Raw genomic sequence first — 13,786 nt, 5'->3', positions numbered from 1 at the left:
CAACTGGTCTTAGCGACTTCCAGCTTGACTTCGGTAAAGGCAGTTTAACTATAAATGCCATAGCTAGAGTTATGACCAACGTACGGGAGGCCAGATCGAGCTTAATGCATGCGCGTTTGATTCCGATGTTAATCCTGTTTGATGTGAAAAACGCATTTAGTACCGTGAGCACGATATTCCGGGCACTGCAGAATAGTGGCGTCAGTCCATACCTGAAGAAGATAATCCAGTATTACCTCCGAAAAATCATCGACGGGTAGTTCTGCCAAGGAAGAAGTACAGATCAGGATGAGTTACGGTGTTCACAGGGTTTAGTTGTGGGGGCCAACACTGTGGAATATCGCATTTGACGAAATCCGTTGCACTTCTCGTTGGGGCAGTTCTCACAGGGTTCGCCGATAACTAGGCACTTCGATGACGACGAGGTCGCAACGGGCGGTGATGGTCACTGGGAAAGAGGCGACAAACATTATTGTTTTTCGCCTGCAGGAGTTCGGGCTTCACCTTTCGCCGGAGAAGACCCAAGTAATCGTAGTCTCGGATAAACTGACCCCGATATCATTTAGGGTCGATACCATAGTAGTCCATCCTACCACTGCAATGAAATACCTCGGGATGTTGATAGACAAGAACGCAATTTTCCAAAGGCAGGTAGAAAAGGTTTTAGTCAAAACCGAGAAAACGGCTACCCCAATTGGTCAGATAATGACTATTCTTGGAGATCCCCGCACATCGAAGCGATGGGTCTTGTCTCAGATAATGGTCTCGAAAGTGGAGCCTCAATCTGGACCGTCTCGCTGGAGAGGGGGAGAGCCTGACAATTTTTAGCCGGGTGCACAGGGCTGTCTCACTTTGGGTATGCTACGAGTACAGGACCATCTCTGGGTTTAGAATTCTTTTTAACTCGTATTTTATTAATGACAAAAACAATGATAAGGTGAAACTTACCATTTTTATTTTATTCTCTTTGGATAGTTAAACCACTCTCAAATTGGTTATCGACTATTAATATCCTTTTTTATATACATGTCGAAAAACTATGAAGACAGCACACATCGCCATATACAGAGGCATAAGTCCGGTCACTACGGACATAGTCATTAAGTGACCAGACTTATGCCCCTATATATACTCCTTCGGAAAAGGAAGGAGATGTACAAGGTAGTGGATAAGTTGGATGAAAGTGGCAGAAGAGATGAGATCAGTTGACAAAAGGCATATGGACCAACAGGCTGATCCGGAACCTCCAGAGATGTCTGTCCCAAAAAACGGGGAACTAGGGTATGAGTTTTCTGAGTTCCTTACCGGTCACGGGTTTTCTAGACATACTTATGCGGGCGGATATTGAGACCCTCCGCAGAATGCGATTACTGCAGAAGAAGAACACCGCAGAACACAAGGTGTTCATGTACGATCACTCCTGCAGAATTGGGAAGCATACAAAGAATCCGGCGTGCATTCCTCAGAGAACATCATTGAGACTATGCCAACACCAAACAATGTTTGGTTTGTACATGATGTTGGCATGCAATCCACTCAATGTCGGTTAAGATCATCTGGATGACGTCCACGGGTGAATAATTACCTTTGAGTCGCCCTTGGGTCAGGTACCCAGTCACAAGTTCAAAGTTCAAAGTTAGTAAGAAAAAACTGTTGGTTTTGACAAGTTCAATGGTGGAAACAGCAATGGAGAGGAGGATGGAGACAAGACATATGGGCTGCTGTGATAATACCATAAGGTGGGCCCAGCATTCTATGTTGTAGAGGGGGATTTAGTGGGTAGGCCTACAAGGAAGAGCCCCACACTACTATTGGATACGAGACCACATGGTGCCTATAAAAGATTTCTCTTCCTCTGACAAAAGAAATAAAGCCAAATTGACACAGAGATATCGTGTTGATGTGTGTGCTTCATTCTTTGCCACCACACCTTGTAAAGACACTCAGTAAAAGCATAGACATAATCTATGCATCATGCGTAATTTCACTTTATTCATATAGTTATTTATTCTTAACTGTTATTAATGAATAACTTTTCAAACAAAATGAACAGCAATCGAGGACTATTACATATTTTTAAAAAAAGCAGATTACAAATTTTCATAGTTCATGTATGTATAATGTTCATAATGTTCATAATGTCAACTTTAGGTGGGAAATAAATTGACAAATAAGGGTAAGAAATTACTTACTTTACTTTGAACTCTAAGAACTGTACTTGAACATGTAAACCTGTACAACTCTTGTGAGATTAATTGTGAACAATATACAACAACCTATTTGGACATATTTTAGCACAAAATAATAAGTATTTTTCAATATTATCCATGATGCCAGTTTAATACATCAACAACAAAATTTATACAAATGAAAGAATAAAAATTTGATAGATTATTATGAAAAAAGAAATAGAAAATTCTTTGAGAAAAAATTATGTTAGTTCATTTGATTGCTACTTCACTTAGCACATATACTCTGTTATACACAGATGCTACAAATGTTACCAAACTGTATATATTAAAAACCATTCCCCAAAACTTAACTCGACATGTTTCAGTCATTTATCACTGAAACTGAATGGTTGTTTTTTTTTAATATAAATTTTACTGTACATTCTTGATAACGGAATAACAGACATTTTCTCAAGTATTTTATTTTTATTAATCTATACATAATCTGTTTTATCTGCAGTGGTGATCAATTCATCGCAACCCTCCTCCTAAATGTTACAGCATTGCTATAGCCAAGATTGTGGTGGTTCATCTGCGGGTTAGCAGTGGTTATTATATTGCATCAAAATTAGTACAGTAGAGCTGTAGACAGAATCATGCATTTTAAAACAGGTTGGATGAAATTTTAAATGTATTACAGAAAATCATTCAAGAATGGCATTTTTATTTAAATTATACTCAAAAATTTCTCTGACTGAATAGAATTAGAATAAACAATGCAACATTTTATAACATAAAGACACATTATTAATCTGTTGCTTTACACTAATTCACAATATTTCTTGTTGCTGTGAAGCAGATGAAAGAAAAGAGGCATTATCTCATTTGAATTACAAATAAAATAACTAAATTTAAGTTGTTAAATTTACTAACAAACTAATATAAAAAAAAATAATAAAATGATTACCAAAAACTATACCAAATTAAAGGTTTTCTTACATTTTAATTAATAAAAATGCATTCATAAGAAATTAAATACACCACCAATAAATACCTATTGAAGATTATATAAAAAAATAACATTTTAACATTCTTTTTCACAAATTTGTATAACAGATACTATAAATTCAATACAGTACTGAATTACAAGTGCTAAATTGTTAAAATATTGAATTTTATCTTTCCATTCAAAAAGTTTTTGTCTAGTTCAATCATAATTTCAATGATGGTAACAGTAAAAAAAAAAATGCTATTTCCATTCTCAGTTATAGAATTAAAATGGTTTTATCATGGTTTTAACAGTTTACAGTAAAAGTTCATAAATTTATCTATGAAAAGGTATGGACTAGGTAAAGAGAAAAAGTGAATTTCTCAATAAAAAGGTCATTTAAAGGAATCAGTTAAATTCCCATTGCACTGTTCTAGCATAGCATTCTTGCTAATTGAAGAGTATACCATTTAAGATAACTCTGAACTATTTGCCTCATTTTTGATACTTTACAATTTTATTCGTAAAAAAAAATTATGAAAAAACTGGAAAGATCGACAAAATCTGAAACTATTACTCTGCAAAACATAGTTTAAAGCTCAAGGTCATTTTCTTCTTAGAGTAATTATTTTACATACTGAGATACTGTGTATAATATACTGTTATCTACAGAAATAGTTGCGTTAGTCTGTTGCTTTGTACTATCTGTCCCACTCTTTCTTTTGTTCAAGTTGTTGAATCATTGAACATTGTAATCAATTACTGATTATTATAATATAGAATTAGTTGGTCATTAGTAGACTTCTACATTAAGGTTATTATCTTATTTCCATTAGATTATTATAAAATTATTTGATTCACTTTAATAGCTTTATTTTTTTTATGACTAATGTTTTACATGTTCTGTTACAAAATCCTGAATTAAAGTCTACTATTCAACCATTTTTCAATGTCAATTTTTTTTTTCTATATTTTATACAGTTATTTATTTTATTTCTACAGTTATTTTTAAACAGAAGTTATTTCTAAGTATAAGTTTCATTGATTAGCCACTTGTTAACCAACCTATATGCTAAATACTATATTTTATTGTATATTCCATTGTAGATGTAGATGACTTATTAAGATGTGTGTAGAAGCTGATGAAACCACTATAAACCTATAAAAAAAGGTTTTTTTGCAGTATGTGGGGTGATTAGTTGTGACAAAGAGCTACTTTAGTTGCAATGTAATCTGTACAATCATAATATATCATAAAACAAACTAACAAATCAGACACTGACAAATGCAGCAACCAAGGAGTGCAGTTTAAAGTGCAGTGATTGCACTAAATACATCCAGACAGATCAAATGGATATACACCCATAAATGCCAAAAGAACACGTGTACACGTGCACACACACATACATATATATATATATATATATATATTAACTGTAAAATCCAAGTTTGTACACAGCATACAGTAACTACACTTAAACATTATAAACACACACACACACACTAGATTTGGTAAAAACTTAATATTAAACAAAAATAACATAGATTGATCACTTATTCAACATTATTTTTAAAAGATTAATTTTCACATCACTTCATCAGTAAATCCATCAAAGAAAAAATTTGCAAATAACTCCAAAAAAACATCTTCTGGAAGTATTATTTAAAAACTGATCTGTGCTATTCATTTTTAACATTTCTAGAAATACATATTTGATTATTTAGCTTATTTTATTATTTAACTCATTATATTACAAAAAACAATTTTTTTAAATGTTTTTTAAAAACCATTCTTATTGAAATACGTTACTTCCAAAATAGCTAATTATCAAAAAACTGTTCACCCAAAAGCGTCAAAATTTGGAAACAAATAAACAAAATATTAATTACTGAATATTTAATATTATATATTTTAAGAATTTTTTTAATTTTTTACATTAGCAAAGATTAAAATTTAATTAAAAAGTATCCAAAAAAAATTTTGATATAAATTTTCATCAGATTTTTAAGATCAAATTGCTAAGGTTAAATAAATTCCACTGGATATCAGAAAAATGTTACAATACAAAGGGAAATATAAGGTCATCCAAACAGTTGACAGGTTATCCAAACATCAGATCAACCAAAACAGTTGTATACAACCTGCCATGAATCACAAGTCACTCTCAAAATTATAAACCCATTTTCAAGAATAAGAAATATATGTGGCCTGGTTTGCCAGTGAAGTGGATTCCAAGTTACTTTTTTCATTGAGCCACATATTCTTGCCAACAACAAATGAAATTATCAATTTGTTTATCAGAGAGAGACTGATTTCTTAATTAACCATATGAATGGTACTTCTTTTACCACAAAAAATTTGGTGGTTTAACAAATGACAATCATAATAAAAACTGGAACAGATAATAAAATGCAACAAATTAATGTTCCTCATGATGTACACTATCTCAATTCAGTAGGGGCAATTGAAAAGAACTTATTTTTTAAATTATTTATTTATTCAAATTGTCCAACATGTATATATATATTTATAAAACAGTTCAGAGGCGAGCTGTTGGAACCATTTGAGATCAAAACAGAACTGTGCCAAGGCGATGAGCTCTCACCGCTATTATTCAACTGCACTCTAGAAATGACAATGAGGAAATGGCTCAAAAATAGGCTGAAAAATCGAAACAAACTGTCTCAGTTTCACCTTGGCACTGCTAGCAAACAACACCGACTAAGCTAAATCACAGATTTTAGAACTTCAAAAAATTGCAAATAAAATTGGCCTCAAAATATCATTCAAAAAGACAGAAATTATGCCCCAAAAATCAACATGATTAAAAGAAGTTAACATTAGTGGTAATAAAATCAAAATAGTAACCAATTTAAATAGGAGAAATAATAACAAACAACCAGAACGAAAAAACCTCAATCGAGATTAGAAGAAACAAACTAGCTAAAGCTGAAAAATTAATCTAGTACACGTACAGTAAAAAATCTCTATCAATAAACGTAAAAATATGACACTACAACACAGTTATAAAACCAAAAGTCACTTATACAGCAGAAACACTCTTCCACCAGAACGAACAGTCAAAGGCAGACAGATTTCAGAAAATCAAAAGAAGAATTGGAAGCACCTGCATCATTAAAAAGTACTAAAAAGATGGGCAGTGGTGGATTGTGCCCAAGAAAGTTGTATACAAAGAGTTAGAACTCGTCACTGATAGGATGATTAAGAGCAGACTAAGATTCTTTTGACATATCATGAAGGTGCAAGAACCAAGAACCAAGCTAGTACAGTACAATCTCGACTCAAAAAACTCCAAGACAGCATGAAAACAATCAGAGAAATAAGAGAGAATCTGAAGGAAATTGCCCGTACACCAGAAGACACCACAGATAACATAGAAATAAACAAGAAAATCAAGGACAAAAACATTCGCTTCACACTTACATGAAAAACACAACACGAATATTTTCAACACTAGAAAGAGCAAAAAGATCAGAACGTATGAAAAAGTACTAGAAGGGTGCAAGACCCAAACAGTCCCATCAAACAGACTTGGATAATGGACTGACTAAAGTAATCCTATGCAATCATAAAAGAAAATAATAATATTGGTCATTTAAGAGTTTTTTACTTAATTTTTTCAATAAATGTAACTTAAACTTTTTCTTACCTGATGAACAATGTAAACAATCTTTCTATCATGGTCATCCTACCCTACTAAAGGGCGTCTGTAAGTGTGCATGTATACCTTAGCACTGCAATGTACCGATTACTAGCGGAAAATCTTGATTCATTAGTACATGTCTCAGGATAAATGCAATATACCACATAGTAAAAATAAAAGAATATATTAATAATATATTGTTTTATTTATGTGATTGTTTTTCTTCATAAAATAATGAACTACAACCAGAAAATAGGCAAAACATGTGGGTCAAATCAAATGGTTAACAATAATAAAATTAGAAAAATTTTGAATATTGTTCCACTTGAAGAAGGAATTAACTTGCACTCCAGCAAGTTTTGCTGGAACATAATTTGATCACAGATTTTAAATGTAACATTGATGACAACACACCTTTGGATAACGCGGAAGATTTTAAATTAATAATTCACATTGATCATGTACCTGTTAATCAGCATAGAGGTCGCTATAATGTTCCAACTACTAATAGACAAATAACCTAGGAATATAATCTTACATTGTCATGACAATCAAATGCAACCTTTGTCTGAGCTTCATCACTCTTATGATTCTTTACAATAACCCCTTATATTTTTGAAGGGTGAAGATGGTTATTATCTAACTACTCCGCTAAATAATAATGAACAAAATAAAGCATTTTCCTGCATGCAATTCTATGCTAATCAATTTATAGTTCGAGATAACATTGACAGTCTTTTACATTATTACAGAAACTTATTTAATCAATATTGTGTTGACATAGTGGCGAAAATGATCACTGAAAGATTAGCTTTTATTCGTAATAAAAAAGAAAATTTTGTGCTGATAATTGCATTCATTTTTGAGATACTGTGCAACAAGACATAAATGTTAATGCTAACAACATGAGTCAAAGTGTCATACTCCATCATCTTTCACTGATTCACCATGGTATATGCATGAGAAATCTCAAGATGCTATGACATATGTGTGTAAACATGGACATCCAGATCTATTTATAATTTTTACATACAATCCTGAATGGCCAGAAATAAAAAACACAACTATTCACTGGTCAAAAATCTACTCCTTCATTCGATATTATATCCAGAGTTTTCCGTTTGAAAATGAAAAAACTTCTAGACCATATTAACAAAAAATAAATATTTGGTTCGGTCAACTGCTAGGCACTGTGTTGAGTGGTAAAAACAAGGCTTACATCATTGTTAGATATTGGTTTGGTTAATAATTAAATTACGACCTGACGAAATTGATCTTATCATATCTGCTGAGCTCCCTGATAAAAATATCGACCAATTATTATATGACATTATTTGTAAACATGTGTGTCACGGACCAGTGGTGATATAAATAGGTCATCACTATGGAAGATACATGGAAAATGTTCAGAAAAGTATCCTCAAATGTACATTTGCAACACTCAAACTGCAGATGGCCCAACTTATCACAGGAGAAGTCCAGAGGACAGAAATCATACGACAACTGCAAGATAACATAATTGATATTAATAATAAATGGATTGTCTCACATTGTCCACTATTGTCACATTGCTTTAATGCCCACATAAAATGTTGAAGTCTGCAACTCTGTGCAAGCGATTCAATATATGTACAAGTATTCAATATATGTATAATGAAAGGTTCAGATCAAGCAACTTTCTCAGTTGAAAATCAAAGAGATGAATTGAATCAGTACTTTAATGGCATATATATATATATACATCTGAGGCCGATAGATGATTTTCTGGCTTTCCAATAAATCTACGTTATCCCACTATTGTTCACTTAGCGGTTCACTTAGAAAACTATCAACATATTTATTTCATTGAACAAAATCTTCAACAAGTTCTTGAAAGTCAATAGAAGACCATTCTTATTGCTTTGTTAAGTCAGTCCAATGACTTTGCTAAGATACTGTTACATCCTGAAGTTCCTAGATACTATGCCTATAATAATAAGTTTAGCAGAAGGAAGCGTGAAACTGACATCAAAAAATTTCCTGGAATCAAAAAGGATGCGGCTCTGAGTAGAGAATATACAATTCATCCAAACAAAGTGAATGATTTCATATGCATATGTTATTTCATAATGTTAAAGGACCTACATTCACCTTTTTATTAATTGAAAACTGTTAATAGTGTGCTACATTAAACATATAAAGCTGCTTGCACTGCACTTGGCTTATTAAAAAAATCACTGGAAAGATACGCTTGCTGATGCTTCTATCTGTCAGTTTTCACTTAAATTGAGAGAAATATTAGCAATTATATTATTCTTTTGTCATCCTGCCCATCCAAACATATTGAGGCAAATGTTCCAAAAAGATTTTTGTAAAGATATTTTATATCTTTACAAAAAGCCGTTTCGCTTACCGATGTACCAGTACAACAAAAATAAGAAACGGACTATAAGAGAACAAGTAGAAGAGATACTGAGGCTAGAGGTGATAGAGTCGTCGACATCGTCCTACAACTGTCCAGTAGTCATTGTTAAGAAGAAGGACCAACTCTTCACAACGTTTTTGTGTAGACTTCCGGCGCCTGAACGAAATCACGGAGGATATGGACTCACCACTGCCACTGATCTATGAAATTATTAAAGACTTGGGAAGCGCACGCGTCTTTTCGGCAATCGACCTTAAAAGTGGTTATTGGAAGATAACCCTGGAGAAATCAGCCAAACGTTTTACAGCCTTTTCAGTTCCAGATGGCGGCAGATACCAGTTACGAGTCATGCCGTTCGGCTTGCAAAATGCACCTAGCACATTTCAGCCCTTAATCCAGTTCTCCCTGGCCTAATTCTCTAATTCTCACTGGCCTCCTCCGCCAATGCTGCCTGGTCCACCTGGACGACATTATTGTTTACATCAGTAGCTGGAAAGAACACTTACGCCACCTATACTTAGTTCTGGAACGCCTACAACTTCACCGCCTGACGTGCTCTTTGGAGAAATGCCAATTTGACTGAGACGAGGTGTTATTTTTGGAACATGAAATCACACCCACGGGCAATATTCCGCAGCAGCAACACGTATGTGCCATCATCGAACACAAGACTCTTGGATCAAGAAAGGAGCTGCAAAGGTTCCTCGGCACCTGTACCTGGCTGCGAGAATATATCCAAAGATTCTCAGAGCATTCCGCGCCGCTGACAGACCTGCTACAGGAGAAACACTGGAAATGGACAGACACCGCACAGTAAGCTCTCGAAGCTGTTCGCCAGGCATTCAGCAGACAGTTGAAATTATCTAGGCCGGATCCAGAACTTCTTACAGTCTTGCAAACCGACGCCAGCCAGCGAAGAGTAGGAGCCGTACTTTGAAGCTGAGAACCGGGAGCTAAGAGTCATCTCGTACGCCAGCACAAAGCTTTCAGAGGCAGAAAAGAAATATCACTCCAATGAGCTCGAATGCCTCGCCCTGGTGTGGTCAATCAAATGCTATCAACAGTATCTTGAAGATACTTTCATCCTCAGAACGGACAACAAGGCGGCGGACTCAGTAGCAGAAGCCGGCCCAGCGTGGGATCCCTCGGCCGCGCCGACGAAAGACGACCGACGCCGACCCGACACTGCGGGGTTCTATTGGCCACACTGCCATGCTGTAGTGAGGACCCAACTGCCGCTGAGGGGAAGCCCGGTCTGATTTCATGGACGAGCAGCAACTTCCCGACTACAGCCAAGTCAACTTCGTTGGAGATCAGCTTGCGAACCCAACAGCCCTTCTCAGAGCTAACGCAAAAAACAGCTCTACTCAGACCTACTATAAGGTTATAAAATGCCACGTGCCGTCGAAGCCATTCAGCGACAATATATATATAAAAATCCCTTTCTGCACCCCGGAAGGCGGAGGTAGATTTCACCGGAGCTAAAAAAGATTTCCACCTTAAAGTTATGATAAACTTCAAATTTACTCAATATGACAATAGTTGAATGTGAAAAACGTTTCACATGTTCAGCATACGACAAACCCCATCTTCTTAAAATTAAAGCAACATTTCTGTCATTCCTTGCTGTAAGAGGTGGTCATATTAAATATTGTTTCAGACAAAATTTTTAGGTTATTTAGTGGGCTAATGACTACTTTAAACCGATTTGATACCGTCCCTATTATTGGAGGTACGATTTTTTTTCTGTCTTCAAAACCCTATTTTTTTCTAAACCCTGGGACAATGGTTAGTGATATCAATAAACTTTACTTAGATAAGTTTTAGGCCCTTATACAAAGAATAGTAGGAACTTTAAACGAATTGGATATTTTACTTAATAAGAAAGTTATAGCAATATTTTTTTTCAAAAAAGCCCCTATTTCCACCCCCATGATCCGATTTTGCCCATTTAAGGAACTGAGATTTTGGGTTGTTGCATTTTATGTATCAATTTGAAAGTGATTGGCGGAAAATTACAGCAGTTATTGTGTCCTAAAGAAAGTGAAATATATATATACATATATGACTAAATAAACTTTTGAACTGACGATGATTTTGGAGTTTGTGGGGATGTGAAACGCAAAGATAAGTCAAAATTTTCTGTAAGTCGAATCATGTCATTCTGTCAAGTCGAATCATTTTCTGTAAGTCCCATTACAATAGGTAGCTTTCTTATGAAACCTACCTAATAACATGTCATGAGTGATCAACGCCCAGCAAAAACTACTGAAGATAAATTGATGGAAATTAGTATACACTTTCTTCTTATGGTGTAAGTAAATACATACTAAGAAAAAATGCAGTTTGAAATTCCGAGTTTAATGGGTTAAAATGGAGTAACAATGAAATTTATTTATTTTTGGATTTCTCAGTAACATATGTAGATATCAACTTAATTTTTAGTGTGTGTAATCTTAAGATGAATATCTAAAAATTTATTTGTACATTTTTTGAAATTCAGAGATTGAGTGTTAAAATGGATTTTTGATTTTTTTTAAATCCTATTATTTTTTTCAATTTCTCATTAACAAATTAAGAAATCAACTTGATTTTTGGTGAATGTATAACCTTCATGCCAGTAAACCAATATGTAGATTTTTGAAATTCAATGTTGAAAGGGGAAGAAGAAAGGTAAAAACACATTGAACAATGATTGTAAATTTTCCCAATCCCGACGATAGTAAACACAGCCACTGTCACCGCAATTGTATGTGTGACTGACTGCACCAATCTCCAGTTACTTGACTAAAGAACATAAAATAAAAGAATTGACTACTATGGGGAAACATAAGTAACCATACAGCACAGGCAAAGCTGTGATGGGCACCTGGTATTTGTATAAAATGAAATATCTGAGTTTAGAATTGACCTATGTTTATTGTTATACCATTTTACTAATTTAACAAACATCATTGTTAATTTGTTTTTTTTTTTATTATTTTACATTTAATGAGAAAGGTAAATAAATAAGAGAAGAATTAATTTTGTAAATGTAAAAAAGTTGTCAACTTATCACCAAATCAAGGGTTTGATTTAGTTTCTATGCATATGAGAAGAAGTTTTACAGCATTGTTGCTAAAATTTTTCCTACAAAAAAACTTGTTTCTTTTTACATGTTCAGGCACAGACTGTTCTGGATTTCTATAAAAATATTGTTTATTATTGATATAAAATTGTTGTTTATTACATATTTTTGTAAAAAAAAATTTTGAAGCTTTTGTATTGAAATATTTATTATCTTATGTAAATGTATTTACTAAACAGTTTATTATAGTTGAAGATATAATATTAAAATATATTTTTCTTCCAGTTTGATGATGGTGCACCTTTAGTAAACAATAAAGAATTAATTGGTGTGTATTCTGGTACCATAGAATGCTTAGATGCCAAACACCCTGCTGTGTATGTTAACCTCAGCCTTTACAAAAACTGGATATATGACACTATCAAGAATGTTACCGCTCCTTTAACAGCTGGATCATAATAAAAATGGATGAAATTAATAAAACATTTCTAAAAATATGATAAACAAGCACTAAATTATAAGTAAATAGAAACTATTAAGTAAACCATTGGAATTTTACAAGAATACAAGTATAATAATCTAGTATATTTATTACTAAATATTTATTAATGATAATTATTTATTTTAATTTAAAACCACTGAACTGAGTTTATAAATTTATCTTATTAAAATTTATTTATTCAGAAATTACACTGACTTGAATTAGTTACATTTTACCTAAGCCCTATTTCAAACAATTTTAATTAAACATTATAGTTCAAATGCAAATTTCTTCACATAAATATTTTGAATGAAACAACTATCTAATAAGCTTAATGATTTGGTAAATTTATATTTTTTTTCCAGTTTGATGATGGTGTTCCTCTGATATATAAAAGTAAACTTGTCGGATTATACTCTGGTACTAGAGGTTGTGTAGATGCAAAACATCCAGCAATATTTGCAGATGTAGTCTTTCACAAGCAATGGATTTATAAAACAGTTTTTGAAAATACTGATTTAAATTTTAAACAGAATTTTGATGAAAGTTAATAGTAAATAAACTTACAATAAAATGATAAAATTCTTATTGAACTACTCCTTATCTTTGTTACACGGACAAATCATATCATTTTAAAAATCAGATATTTCATTTGAAAATTTCAGAGACAATAATTTGTGGAAATTTACTCAGATATGAAATGAAAAGTGGTAAATAAGTTATACTTCGATGTACCTGGAAAGATTCTTATCATGGAAATAAATCCAAAAATTCTTTAAAAGAAAAATAAGACTTAATTTACTTGCACAGAAAAAAATTCAATTTTTAATATAAAATGAAATAATTCAATTTTTTAAATAAACTTTTATATTTAAAACATAAATTTCTGTAATAATGAACTAAACAAATTTTATAAGCCATTTTTAATCATTTTAAAAAATATCAAGAAATCTTTGTAACAATCTTCAGTAATTAATACTGTTGTTCCTACTCTGGTGTCAGATGATAAA

At 33.0% G+C, this 13,786-nt stretch overlaps 1 protein-coding gene across 2 annotated transcripts in view; it reads left to right on the top strand.

The window, feature by feature from the left end:
- LOC142318422 (trypsin epsilon-like) overlaps nt 1-13,329 on the top strand; it is a 221,966-nt gene extending 208,637 nt beyond the window's left edge. Inside the window, exon 6 of one of the 2 annotated variants that reach the window (XM_075355007.1) lies at nt 13,142-13,329. In XM_075355007.1, coding sequence (XP_075211122.1) covers nt 13,142-13,327 — 186 coding nt within the window. In that variant the 3' untranslated portion in view covers nt 13,328-13,329. Of the gene's footprint in view, nt 1-12,580; nt 12,971-13,141 lie in introns of those variants that run through there. The other variant, XM_075355008.1, reaches the window with a different exon arrangement.
- Nucleotides 13,330-13,786: the final 457 nt, after the last annotated feature.

The sequence above is a fragment of the Lycorma delicatula genome, chromosome 1, assembly GCF_047948215.1.
Source record: "Lycorma delicatula isolate Av1 chromosome 1, ASM4794821v1, whole genome shotgun sequence".
In the NCBI taxonomy this organism is placed as follows: domain Eukaryota; kingdom Metazoa; phylum Arthropoda; class Insecta; order Hemiptera; family Fulgoridae; genus Lycorma; species Lycorma delicatula.
The sequence above is the reverse complement of the archived record's forward strand: the minus strand, read 5'-3'. Positions and strand labels throughout refer to the sequence as shown.